The following is a 13,853-nucleotide window of genomic DNA, read 5'->3' as shown; positions in this document are numbered from 1 at the left end:
ACTTGCTTTGTGACCTTGAACAAATCACATAATCTTTTGGGCTTTTGTTTCCTTTTAGTTTTAAAAAATATGTTATGCTAGATACCTATAACTAATAACTAAGTGGAAATAAGAGATATATAGTATATACCCTTAATTTTGAAGAATAAATAGCATTCTATCAAAAACATCCTTGAGAATACTGGCTGAATGGAACTTGTTTATGTCAAGGCATCAATTTATATTCATAGTTTCATGTTTTCAAGTTTTCAGGTTTTTTTGAGGGGGCAGTGTACTGGGGATTGAACTCAGGGGCACTTGACCAGTGAGCCACATCCCCATCCCTATGTTGTATTTTATTTAGAGACAGGGTCTCACTGAGTTGCTTAGTGCCTCGCTGTGGCTGAGGCTGGCTTTGAACTTACAATTCTCCTGCCTCAGCCTCCCGAGCCACTGGGATCAGGTGTGCACCACCATGCCTGACTAAGTTTTCAGATCCAATTTGTGTTTGGCTTTGTTGGTTCTCTAATATTGAATTTTTTTCTTTCTGAGATTGGTATTCATTGAGAAGTATTTATATTATAAACAACATATAATGAGCATGTTTTTGGTGAGAAGAACAATTACAGAATTCAAGTTGTTAGGCTCCCTACTCATTCTCGCTCTTATGCCTGCTACATAGTCAAATTTCAGTATTTATGTTCAAGGAAATATAGTTTGGTAAAGGATATCATACATATTATATCATACACAATAAGATGAAAAATAATCAGGAGCATAGTTGAATTTTGATGATATTATTTGATGGTCATAACCAATAGGAATACTAGCAACATAAAATATTTCTGTGCTTTCTTAAATTAAAATTTTTCTTCATCAGGAGGAGAAAAGCAAAGAGTAGCAATTGCAAGAGCCATTTTGAAGGACCCCCCAATCATTGTCTATGATGAAGCCACTTCATCATTAGACTCAATTACTGAAGAGGTAAATGATAATGAAAATATATAGCTCTTTAATGTTTAACATTTTTCCTTATAAGTTTTAACAGAATGACTGCATTTCTTTGTAGTTTAAATGATCTTCAAGTAGAGGTACCATAAAGCAAAATGCCTAGCCCTTTCCCCCATGTAGGAGGTGTTGATGGTTAGAATGCCATTTCACATCAAACTAGCTATCACATTAAGTTTATTTGCAAACATGTCTCATTTTGGAATTATGTGACACCTTATAATGATGTTGTATTACCCCTGCACCTTGCAAAGTTGTACAAATTGCCTAATGTGCTGAACAGAAGAGGATTTTTGTTTCTCTCCTACTGCCACTTAGTACTTATTAATGTAAGTCATGTAAGTGATTGTGACACTTGTGATACAGTGCTCACCAGAAAGCCTTTCAATTCTTATAGATCAACTCATTGAGGTGCAAGTCAGGTACACACAACCTTCAGCACTGGTATCAATTTATACTCATTTCACAGGAAATATTTTAAACACCAAGATATTGTGGCACTGATGTTACGATACTACCCCAGCAACTACATTACACTTTGTAAAATCTTTATATTACACACTTAAGTCTCAACAGCAATGATAATTTCATTAACAAATCCCCTTAATCTAGAACTGAAGATAGGCAGATTTTGTCAGTTGCCTCCATCAACAGTGGTTGATGCAGATGAAATCATTATCATCTACCTTCTAATTTAGTACTTAGTATTAACCTAGTGTTGAAGGATAGCTCTACTTTCAGATTTATAGGCTGTATGATGCAATATTTGCTTAGGGAGTTACATTTTAGGACACATTATTAAATAAGCAGCATGTTTAAAGCAATTTAATTCTGAAGTGAACTGGTTAGCATGGGGATTTATATTTTTGTTGTTGTTCTTGTTGTTTTTTGTCTATATAGTGCTAGTGATTGAACCCAGGGCTTCACATACGTTAGGCAAGTACTGTACCACACAGCTACATCCCTGGCCCTTTTAACTTTAAGACAGAGTTCCACTAAATTGCCTAAGATGACCTCAAACTTGTGATCCCTTCTGCCTCACCTCCAAAATAGATGGGACTACAGTTATGCACTACTGCACCCAGCTGATTTGTTATATTTAAAGTGAACCTTAACTTGGACCAAATCCCATTTATTTGAGTAGGAACCTGCTTATGAGAACTTTACACTGAAAAATGGGTCATACTACCACAAATTAAAAGTGTCTTTATGGGAATCACTTAGTTTTATTATGTCATAGAATATAACCCTTTAAGAGTTTGCAGAGAACCCCCCGCAAAGGGAAAGAGTTACCAGAAGATTGGGAAATTTGAATAAGCCTTTATAAAAGGTCCAGAGCACTCTATAGGATGTCAGAGTTTAAATTCTTAAGGATAAAAATTGCAGTTTTTCTTAGTATTGGCCCTGTACTTGATTTTTGGTCTGCCTTAGTAAAATACAGGTCTTCTTTTTTGTGTAGCCATCTGCTGTCAATAATTTTATACCTTTAATAAAGAAAATGTTTAGAAGTAGCTGTAGGAAACCAGTGGCACATCCCCACCAGCTACACTGCTATTTCCATCTGGCCAGCTGTACTTAGACCCAGGTTTCCAATTTTACAGTCAACAAACAAAAATGTATTTTTCAGACTGCATTAAGATTTCCTCAAGTTAAAAATACACGGATGTCTTTATCTCCCCTTCTGTCCTCTGAGTTTCAACTAAGGAAGAACTAATATTCCTGTACTCTTCAAGTCTCCCTGTCTTTCCCTGGTTGATTTAAAATTTTGATGTGTCCTATCATTTGAGAGCCTCCTCATTTTAGTTTTGTTCTTGTTGACAAACATATTTGGCTATGCTCCTGATGTCACTGGAGTTGCTGATTGTTTGTTTAGTTTTTAAGTGAAGGAAATATCTACCTTTCCCCAGACTTTGTGTTTTACAGAAATGTCACCTATCTTAATAATTTTTCCCATTACTATGTAGTTGTATTTACTTTTCCTTTCTGCTTGATTTTCTCTTCCTCTTTTAAAATTAGAGGTCAGTTATTTGGTTCTGGTATAAAACTTGCATCATAAAATATTAATTGACATTTTATATGTTCCATTAAGAGATATATGATTATTTTCATTTACAGTTACCTAATGGGTTGATTTTTTTCCATCTGACTCTTCTTGTCAAACTTGCAGACTATTCTTGGTGCCATGAGGGATGTGGTCAGACATAGAACTTCTGTTTTCATTGCACATAGATTGTCAACAGTGGTTGATGCAGATGAAATCATTGTTTTGGACCAGGTAAGAGATTAAATGTTAGTATTCAAAGAGCATTGGGGATTGTTATTGATATAAGAAACAAATATTGTTTCTAATAATATATAGAGAGTTTATGTTCTTTGGATGAGATTGAATACCCATGGGGTTCTGATTTTAGCCTCTTTTGTAGGAAAGAATGCATGTCATTTCCAAGAAGGAGTAAACTCTATTAACTCTCTCTTTGTTAAAGCACTAAAAGCAAAAATTTGATAAAGAAAGCATTAAATCTTCAGATAGAAGCAGGTTTTCAAGGGTGTATATGTAAAAGAATTTTTCTTTTTTTTTAAACATCCCATTTTCTTTTTTTAAAAAACCATTGTTTTTTTAAAAATATCTTTATTTTATTTTATTTTTTATGTGGTGTTGAGGATCGAACCGAGCACCCCGCGCATGCCAGGCGAGCACACTACTGCTTGAGCCACATCCCCAGCCCCATAAATGAATTTTTCTACATTAGTTTTTGCTCCGAGTAGAAGCTTTGCTCTATGCCTTTGCTATGATATGTATTTTAATTTTTCTAGCACAGCTCGTACCCTTGATGTCTAAAAGATAATAAAGTAAACTGGTGATTTTCAAACATGATCATTTTTATTTTGTTTTTTCTTATGGAGAAGATAAGAAAATAGGCAGCTTTATCTCCTTTGAAGGAATTACTTACTATACAAGTGTCCTGAACAAATCAGAGTATCACTAGTGTGATTGATAAATTTTAAAATTTGTAATATTTTCTTTTTCTCCTTTCTGTAAGGACCTCTTCTCCCCAACTCTTAGTACTTGATTGTGTCTAACATTGTTCAGTTTTCCATATCATATTCAGCCTTTTCTATGATTATTTTTCCCTTCTAGTAACTTCTAGGAAATTAAAATTTTGAAAGCCTATTCACTGAGAGTTAACAGAGAAAAAAAGTATTATGTGCTTTCTGCATATTGAGTTATTGGAAGGTAATTTTTCAGTCCCCTAAAACTTTTTATATGGTGCTGAGTGCTGTGGTGTATATACTATTTATTTTCTATGTGAATTTTATACTTGTGACTTTAGGCCTTTCTGTTACTTAGTTTATAAATGTTTATATTCATTAGAAAATAAACTGATTTTTCTAGTATTATTATACCAGAATGTCTTAAATGGAAAATATTTAAATATACCATCTCATATCATTGGCATTCAAGAATCTGAAATATAATCTGGTGATTTTTTTAAACTGGGGAATGATATTGACCAAATTATTTTTTGAAATCTGGGTTTTGTGCTTATTAGTAAGCTTTCCAGTTATAGGCAGTCATATAGTTAGAGCCTCCCCTTACAAATAGAAAATGATCAAGTACTTTAACAGTCATGGACTTGTCTATCTCATGCCATGAGGATCACAGTGTGTATTCATTTATATCATAATGTTGCCAGTGGGTTTTAGATTATAATTGGAACTAATTTATTAATGAACATAGCACCTAGATCTAAAATCTCCTTATGTTGATAATTTGATGGTTCTACAGTTGCTTGATTATAAAGATAACAGATTTTCATTTTCTAGTGAAACTAATGTGACCTTTATTTCAGTTGGTTGTTGGTCAACTCATGTGTTCTGTCAGTAGTCTCTTAGAATATGTGTGTTAAGATGGCATATCTAAGGGATATTTAGTTAAACATAGAAGATTAGACATATTTGTTTATCTCTTCTCTCTCCAATCATACTAAAACAAACATAAAGGAGTAAAATAAGTATAAACCCACAAGCACAAATATACTAAGAGAGGAAATTATAGTGAACAAAAGACATCAGCAAATGTGGGGAAGATGTTAAGTAGATAGAGAGATTAGCACAGTTGATATATTTGAATATTATGTGCCAAAATGGAGAGGAAATCAATAAAAAGCAACTTGGTATATGTTGTAGACCCCTGAAAACATTCAGTAATTGGAGCCACCCAGGTATTGTGCAAAGGCATAAGATTGATATAACAAAATTAAATGTATATAGAATAAATAGTGTTTCCAGGGCTCTTCCTCACCCCACCCCGCAGCCTGGTGTTTAATCCTTCCCAACCTAAGCAAGGAGCAGGAAAGTTTCTTATCAGGACATCTCTAGATACAAGAAAACCACCAAATACATTAGCAATGAAGGTAAAATTAACTGGAAATTAAAACATACCACAGGATCAAACCATATCCCTCATATCACTTGCTCCAGGAATTTTGCCACAGTTGTTTATTTCTGCCATCACTGTTCCTTTCCTCATCAGCAGATAATTGGAGTATTCTGAATAAACAAAGGTAGCCCCGGAAATAAAAGATGTACATTTGGGGACCCCAACAAAATGGGCTAGTTGCCCATCCTGATCAGCTCTTAATGCTCTATTATTAAATATCAGTGGATAATAAAGGAAGACCTCTAAAACAAACAGAAAAAAGGAACACAGTAGAAAATGTAAACAGCACAGAGAGTGTAAGAAACTTTAAAATATAATATCTCTAGAGGTCATGGAAAATATAGCATTTCTAAAATAAGAGCAAATGCTGTTAAGAAAAGTAAAGGAAACTTATGTGGCATGATTTCTAAGGTAGATTGTTAAAAGGGAAAAAAAGTAGGCTTCAAAAGAGTACATAGTATATAGTATGACACCTTTTGCAAGGAGGATGAAGTAAAAAGAATATATGTATATGTGCTTATATTTGGAAAAAGAAACTCAGAAGGAAGCAATTGGCTACATACAGGATGGGAACGGAAAAGGGTGATAACAGATAGGGAAGAGAATGTGACTTAGGAGTATACTTTTTTATATTGGTTTTACTTTTGAACCGTATTGGTATTTTTGTTTATTCAAAAATAAAATTAAATCAACAAGGATGGGGGGAAATTGAATATAAGCAGAAAGCAGCAAAACTACGTATAAAATTGATAACCACATAGAATACAAATAGAATTAGGGCTAGGATTGTGGCTCAGTGGTAGAGTGCTTGCCTAGCACATGTGAGGCACTGAGTTGGATCCTCAACACCACATAAGAAAGAAAAGAAAGATAAATACTGTGTCATGTATACTAAAGTATTTTAAAAATAGAATTAATCCAAATGACTTTACAGCATATTACTCCAATTAAATATACTCTCAGTGGAGTATATTATAAGTATAAAAAGAACTAAAGAAAATTTATTCTTTATTAAATTTGTTGTTGGTTAGTATTATGAGGATAGGAGCCATTTGGAAACTATTTTTTATCTGAGACTGAGCATATGAGTATATGTGTTGATGGTGTTAGGAATAGATATCTCACTTTGAATAATAAAGATACAAATATGCAATGGTCAAAAAAAAGAAGACTCTCATAATGTTATATTGGAGTGGAATTATCAGTGTGAATTTATGATATTTAAACAATATTCAGATTTTTGTGGAAAAGGCCTAGAAGCAATGAAAACCTAGTAGCGATGAGTGTTACTGGCACACAGATTTTGGCCACTTAATACTGCATCTCATTAAAAGGAACCAAGATTCCTTGGAGAAATAGTTGATTACAAGTGGGGGTGGGGAAATTAGTGAAAACACAAGGACACAGGAACCATTTTGAATGGGCCAAATTTGGGATAATTAGAGCATAAAAAAGAATAATGACACTAATGAATTGTAACACACTGAGTAGAAAACTAATCCCTGCATCCGTAATAATACTTCTAAAACAAAAAGTGCCAAGGGGAAAGGGAAAGCTGTTCTTTAAGAATGTCAGCTAACACATGTAAAAGAAATGATAAATGTAGAAAATTTTACAACTACCATTGTAATAATTGATTCACTTAAGGATCATCACTGGTTGCTGAAACATGATGAGAAGCTATTGGGGAACAGAATATTCACAGATTTTGAACATATAACCTATATATAACTTATTAGTTACAAAGAGAAAAAGTACCTTTAAAGAGAGAAATCTCACCAGACTCTGTGGCACACACCTGTAATCCCAGACATTTGAAAGGCTGAATGAAGCAAGGAGGATTGCAAGTTTGAGGCCAGCCTAGGAAGCTTAGTAAGAAGACCTTATCTGGAAATTTTAAAAATTAAAAATAACAAGGGCTAGGGATGTAATTCAGTGGTAGAGCACCCCTGGGTTTAATCCTTGGTGTACTGCAAAAAAAAGACTTTTTAAAATAAAATATTAAAAAGAGCCAGGGGTATGGCTTATTGATAAAGCATCTTGGGACTTCAGTTACCAAGTAGTACAATGAGAGAGGGAAATCTGGTAGACATCCTTAATCAAGTGATCAAATTTAATATCAATAATGGAAAAATTGACCTCATATACCTCCTGATGTGATGCACTGAAGGTACATCATCACATATTTCTTACAAAAATGTTTAGCTTGGATCTTTATTTTTTAGCTTAGATATAATAATTAAGAACAACTAGATAACACAAACTGAAAGGCATTGAAGAAAAAGCAGGACTAAACATTTTAAATATGCCAGTGACTGTTCTCTCCCCGCCCCCCCCCTCTCTCTCTCACACACACACACACACACACACACACACACACACGGAAGCTGTTATGAAGTCAATGTGTTGATCCTGATTTGTTCTTAGAAAAAAAATAAACATTTTGGGGAGAAATTGATGAAGTTTGAATATGAATTTTATATTAGAGTATCATATCATTGCTGAATTTCCTAGGTATGATACAATTATATTCCCATCAGTAAGTAAAATGTCCTTATTTTTAGGAGATACATGCTAATGAAATATTTAGGGGTAAATTATAATGATGTCTACAACTCATTCTCAATTTGGTTTGACAAAAATATATATATATATTTAGAAAGTGTGTAAAGTGAGCTATGTGGTAGTACACACCTATAATCCCAGGCCCTAAGCAACTGTGAGACCTGTCTCAAAATAGAAAATAAAAAGGACTGGGGATTTGACTCAGTGATTAAGCACCCTGGTACCAAAATAAATAAATAAAAACTTGTAATGTGACATAAAGCAAATGTTGAAATAACAGTTGTTAAACTAGGAGAAGCATATATAAATATTCATTGTATAACTTGCAACATTGAAAAAATTTAAAAATAGAGATGGTAAGTAAGTAAATAAATAAATAAATAGATAGATACCCAGAGAACAAGAGCTTTTGGAAATGAGAAATATCATTGTTGAAATAATGCCAAGGATAATTATGAATGTAATATACTCCACTATTGTCATGTAAGAAATAAATAGATAAATAAATAATGCCAAGGAAATATCCAAAGGATAGAGCAAAAATAGTGAAAATAAAAGTGAGAAAAGAAAGAATTAGTCAAAGAGGCCCAACATCTGACTAGTGGTAGTTTTTTAAAAACATTTTGTATCAAGATATAGCATTTCTTCTCCATAATTAAAATTAAAAAGATATAAAAATTAGTATCCAAAAATTAAATAAGAGGCTTATTGAATATACTATGTTTATACGCCATATTAAATTAAGGAGAAAATTTTAAAAAATCTAGCATCTCCAAAACATACTTTTTAAAAATGTAGTTAAAGGAAACCATTTTAATATATCACTATATTTCTTTCCCAATGAATGTTTTATGTGTATATTCATATACATGTTTTCCCATATTCTTTTTTATTGGTTCTTTTTAGTTATATATGACAGTAGACTCTATTTTGATATAATTATATAAACATGGAATATATCTTATTCTAATTAGGACCTCATTCTATAATGGTGGATTCACTGTGGTGTGTTCATATATGTACATAGGAAAATTAGGTCAGATTTAATCCACTGACTAGTGATAGTTCTAAAATGAGAGAATAAGAAAATTATCAAAGAAATAATACTCAAAGAATGTCCAGAAGTTCAGAGCAAGAGTTTCCAGATTGAAAGTTCCTACCAAGCATCCACTACAATGAATGAGAAGCAAAGAAAAACCCATACCATGGTGCTTTATAAAACTCCAGAATTGAGGCTACAGAAAATAATCTAAAAGCTCTGAGTGGTAGAAGAAATTGAACTAATACATTGCCTCATATAGTTGATTATGAGGAAAATAATGATCAAAAGGGTTTTATAATTCAATAACAAACTTTGGAGAGATTTCCAATAGTTACCAAAAATTAAGCAAATGGAAAAATAAAGCAGTCACCAAGTCTAGGAAGAAAAAAAAACATGCAAAAATACCTACTTGGTGCAACAGGAGATATTTACATAGTCATAATAAAGTAAGCACTAAACTAAAATTTGAAATATTGCTGATGTTATTTGAAGAGTGAAAAATGGGACATTGGGAATGTGGGAAAATATAAGAGTGATGAATCTCCATCTTCCACAACACTCACACTCTCTCTCTCCCTCCCTCCCTCCCTCTCTCTCTCTCTCCCTCCCTCTCTCTGTCTCTCTCTCTCTCTCTCTCTCACACACACACACACACACACACACACGCTCACGGACGTACGTAAATACAGAACTCAGACTTGAGCACAGACAAATTTTAGTTATTTTGCTTAGGGGTGTATTTGTAAAGGTCCTATTACCAGGAGTACCAGTAAAAGTGACAAAGTTCCTTTTGTCTCCCAAAACGTTTAACAGACAAATTAATTGAAGATCAGAGTTTGGAATCTATATCAAATATATGCAATGCTAAGTTTAATAGCCATTGTTAACAAAAAAAATAGCCACTGGAAAAAGTAAAACTTTATTTTTATGAATTTTTTTCTATTACATGAAATCTTTATTTCAAGTTACACATAAGGCTTTTAGAATATTAATTTTAGATCCTTGTATAAATAACAGTGGTTTGGGTTTGAATATTTACTGATTATAGAAAATATTACCTTCTTAAATTTTTAGACTTCCCTTTCTGCCCTGAAAAATAAAACATTAAACACTTATAGTATTGGGAGTTTCATGATGTATTGTTTATTCACTGGAACTGATAGGTCAACACTGAAGATAGCATTCTTACCTCAATTTCTCCTACTTATTCTATAAATGAGGAAGTAGGAGAAGTATTCTAATGAATGCAAGTCCTTCAAATCTTTCATTACAAATTATCATATACTTTTAGGGTTTTTTTGCTAGTTTGATGACCTTTTTCTGTGTTTCTCTTGTGTTTGCTTATTAGGGAAAGGTAGCTGAACGTGGTACCCATTATGGCTTGCTTGCTAACTCTGGCAGTATTTACTCAGAAATGTGGCATACTCAGAGCAGCCGTGTGCAGAACCATGATAACCTCAAATGGGGTGCAAAGAAAGAAAACATGTCCAAAGAGGAGGAAAGGAAGAAACTACAAGAAGAAATTGTCAACAGTGTCAAAGGCTGTGGAAACTGTTCCTGCTAAGTCACATGAGACTTTTTCTTTTCTTTCATTTTGTTTTGCTTTGTTTTGGACTACACTTCAAGTACAATTCTGCCCTGAAAGCAGAAATGTTTAAATTAAAACAAAAGTCATACATTCCCATTTTCTATAATTATTCTTTTAGATAAGATTTGTTGAAAGGGGGATTTGAGTTACATCTTTCCCAGTCTATTTTGTGCTATCTGTATTTAACCATGAATTATTTTCTTGTTACTGCCCTGGTTATAGTCATCACACAATTTTTGTTACTTTGGCTTTACCCCATTACCCTTTTGAGACCCAGTATGCATTTAACATCCATAACCAGATGAATCGGATAAGTTTCCAAACTTTTGTAGTTTTTCAAGGCTCCTTTATGCTGACAATTTGACAAAAGACAACTTAGTGTCTTTTTCTCAAAATTAAACAGACTATAATATGAATTTATTGTTCTTCCTCATTTTCCCTCCAATTAAAATACTTCATTAATGTGAAAATTGGATCTTAAACATAAAGTAAGAGCTTTTCAGAAATAGACATGCATTTATGGTTTAAATGTCTTACCTGATAGATAACTATACTTACCTGTTTTAAGTATTTCCAGCTATGTACTTTTTGGAAGAAAACCTTAATATACATGCATATACATGACCTTTGGTATGTAGGAAAGGATTCCTATAGATGCATGTGTGCGCACATGATGACAAATATTCATTAGATGACCATCATTCTTATCTGTGTTGACATTTCAGAATTACTTTATCATAGGTATTATTTTACTTTTTTAGTAATTTAATGAGTTCCTTTAAGTCTGACATGACAGTTAACCCAAACACTAAATCAATTTTTAACTGGGGGTAGGGGGAACATGTTTTTCTTACTAGAAATAATTATTAAAATAATTATATGTTTCACATAGAAAGTTCCTCTCTTAAGCTGGGCATGGTGGTACACACCTATAGTACTAGCTACTTGGGAAGCTGAGGTAGTAAGATTACTTGTGCCCAGAAGTTCAAGGTCAGCCTAGACAACATAGCAAGACCCTATCTCTTACAATTAATAAAGAAAAGAAAGTTCTCTCTTCTTCAGTATGAATTTGCTTTAATTTGTTTGATAGCAATTATTCAGTTTGAAAAACTGTTTCTCATGAATGGCTACATAACCATGTATAATAAGGTTTTATTTCTCAGGAAAGTACTTATTTTATTGGTTTATAGTTCTGATGTGTTTTAAGTGATAATTTAGTATGAGAGTGATTATTATTTCTTCTTTTATACTGTGGATACTATGGATAAATGTAAACTTATCTACTTTAGGCTATTTGATAAGGAACCTGAGGCCAGTATTTCATAGTCAGTTTTTGATACCAGAGTAAGTGATGCAGGATCTTGGGTTTTAAAGTTGAAATGAACACTGAGTTGTGTAATCAGTAGATTGGCTTTCTGTGGGTTTTTTTTTTTTTTTTTTGGACATTTTTTTACTCTGAAGCCAAATAGCAATAGCTATTCTGAAAGTAAAAGAAGCCCTTCCTTTGAATAAATCAGCTACATTACTGGAAATGTGGTTTAGAAATCTAGAGAGAAATTTTTCATCTCTGTTAATTCTTTCTATACATTTCCAGTGATGCTGGTGGAAAAGATTTAGTGTAGTTGCATAAACAAGCAGGTAAGATTGAAGTAATCATTAGTAATAATTCCTTTCGAAGTGTGAATAGCAGTGTCCAGAGCAAATTATTTTGTGATATGGGGATGATTTAGTCCAAGAGGGTAGGAATATTTTCAGGGTGGAGATAATTTCCCCACTAAAAGATTGCTAAGCTATTTTCTTTTCATATGATTGCAGGTGGTCCCTAGGCCACTGTGGTCATTAACCAGTATTTTCAGTTAATAAAAACTTAAATTACCTGGAAAACACAATTATTATAGAGGCCATAACTAAGTCTTAAAGACATTTCTCTTAAAACCACATTATATTAAGGTTGTTCTATACAGGGAAATAATAGACAGATTAAGATGAAAGAAAAGCTTCCTAGGATGATTCACTCAGAAAATACCAAGAAAAAGGGTATTTAATTATAATGTACTAATTTTACATTGCAATATTACATACTTACACAAAAGGATAATGTGGATAAATTTTTAAATCAGCATTGCAACAATGCTTTTTTAATGTGTTGGGATGAATAAGCTGCAGTTTTGAAGTTTGAGCTCTGAAAAAGGAATAAGGTGATAGGGCTTTATTTCTTATATCCCTTTATTTTAAAGACTGAAAATTTTACATTCTGAGGGAATCCCAATTTACAGAAATTAACTTGAAACCAAGGTAATTTGGGATCATAAAAACTGGGCCAGATGCTTTACTGAAGGTTCTTAACATGGAAATATCTTGGTGAGCATATGGACTCATTTGGAAGTTTTTTGAACAGCTCAAGTGTAAGGGTCATTTGTCAGAATCAGAAAGAGGCCTTAGCTTTTGGACATGAACAAGCCCAAGATATGCGTTTACTGTTCTTCTGCAGGGATTTGCACCTTTTCTATACCTTAAGATGAATACTTTGTGTTTCCCTTCGATGTTGATAAAACTTGGTTTGTGAAGATGGCTATTGTAAGAATATGTTTTGCTTTAAAGGCAAGATATTTAAAGATTGTATGATTCCCTATTTCTAGATCACTTTGTCCATACTGCCATCTTGCTCCTCTCCTTCTTGCTGAATATGTCAGCACTTTTGTCAATATGTATTCATATTTCTCTTACCTTGCAGCTTTATTACAGACTATTTTGTTGTGAACTAGTAATTGAAAGCATTTAAATGTATTTGCAGTTGCAGTTTTCTTAAATTATAGAAAGTTTCTTCTTTGAGTATATAGATTCTGAATGTAAAATGTATAATACATCACAATATTAAATCAAATAAGCTGGTTAAAACTGGTTAAGACAAAACAACTCAACCAAGGAAACCCTTACCACAGTTTTATTGTTTATATCAACATGTGTAGAAAATCATTACTAAATAAACATTGTCTTTGTGACTAGAAATGGGTGATTGAAGCAACTCTTTTCTGCAATAACTAGGGAAAATTGATATTTTGTCATTTGCACACTCAAAATAAATACAGATAATTAATAGATACTCTGTGAGTATAGCCTTATAGCCTTATGCAGAAAGTGAAAATTTGGCATTGTTTCAGAGAGAAAGTAATTGTTTGCAGAGCTCATAATGGGGGTAAAATGGTAGCAAATTATAGTGATTTCATTAA

At 32.9% G+C, this 13,853-nt stretch overlaps 1 protein-coding gene across 2 annotated transcripts in view; it reads left to right on the top strand.

The window, feature by feature from the left end:
- The window catches only part of Abcb7 (ATP binding cassette subfamily B member 7), a 118,027-nt gene extending 104,395 nt beyond the window's left edge, over window positions 1-13,632 (top strand). For both annotated transcript variants that reach the window (XM_046462130.1, XM_046462129.1), the window contains 3 exons: window positions 860-963; window positions 3,155-3,262; window positions 10,384-13,632. In XM_046462130.1, the coding sequence (XP_046318086.1) occupies window positions 860-963; window positions 3,155-3,262; window positions 10,384-10,599 (428 nt within the window). In that variant the 3' untranslated portion in view covers window positions 10,600-13,632. The remainder of the gene's footprint in view (window positions 1-859; window positions 964-3,154; window positions 3,263-10,383) is intronic.
- The last annotated feature ends 221 nt before the right edge of the window (window positions 13,633-13,853 follow it).

The sequence above is a fragment of the Marmota monax genome, unplaced genomic scaffold, assembly GCF_021218885.2.
Source record: "Marmota monax isolate L192 unplaced genomic scaffold, Marmota_monax_Labrador192_F-V1.1 WCK01_AAM20220418_F8-fsc00192, whole genome shotgun sequence".
Lineage (NCBI taxonomy): Eukaryota > Metazoa > Chordata > Mammalia > Rodentia > Sciuridae > Marmota > Marmota monax.
The sequence above is the reverse complement of the archived record's forward strand: the minus strand, read 5'-3'. Positions and strand labels throughout refer to the sequence as shown.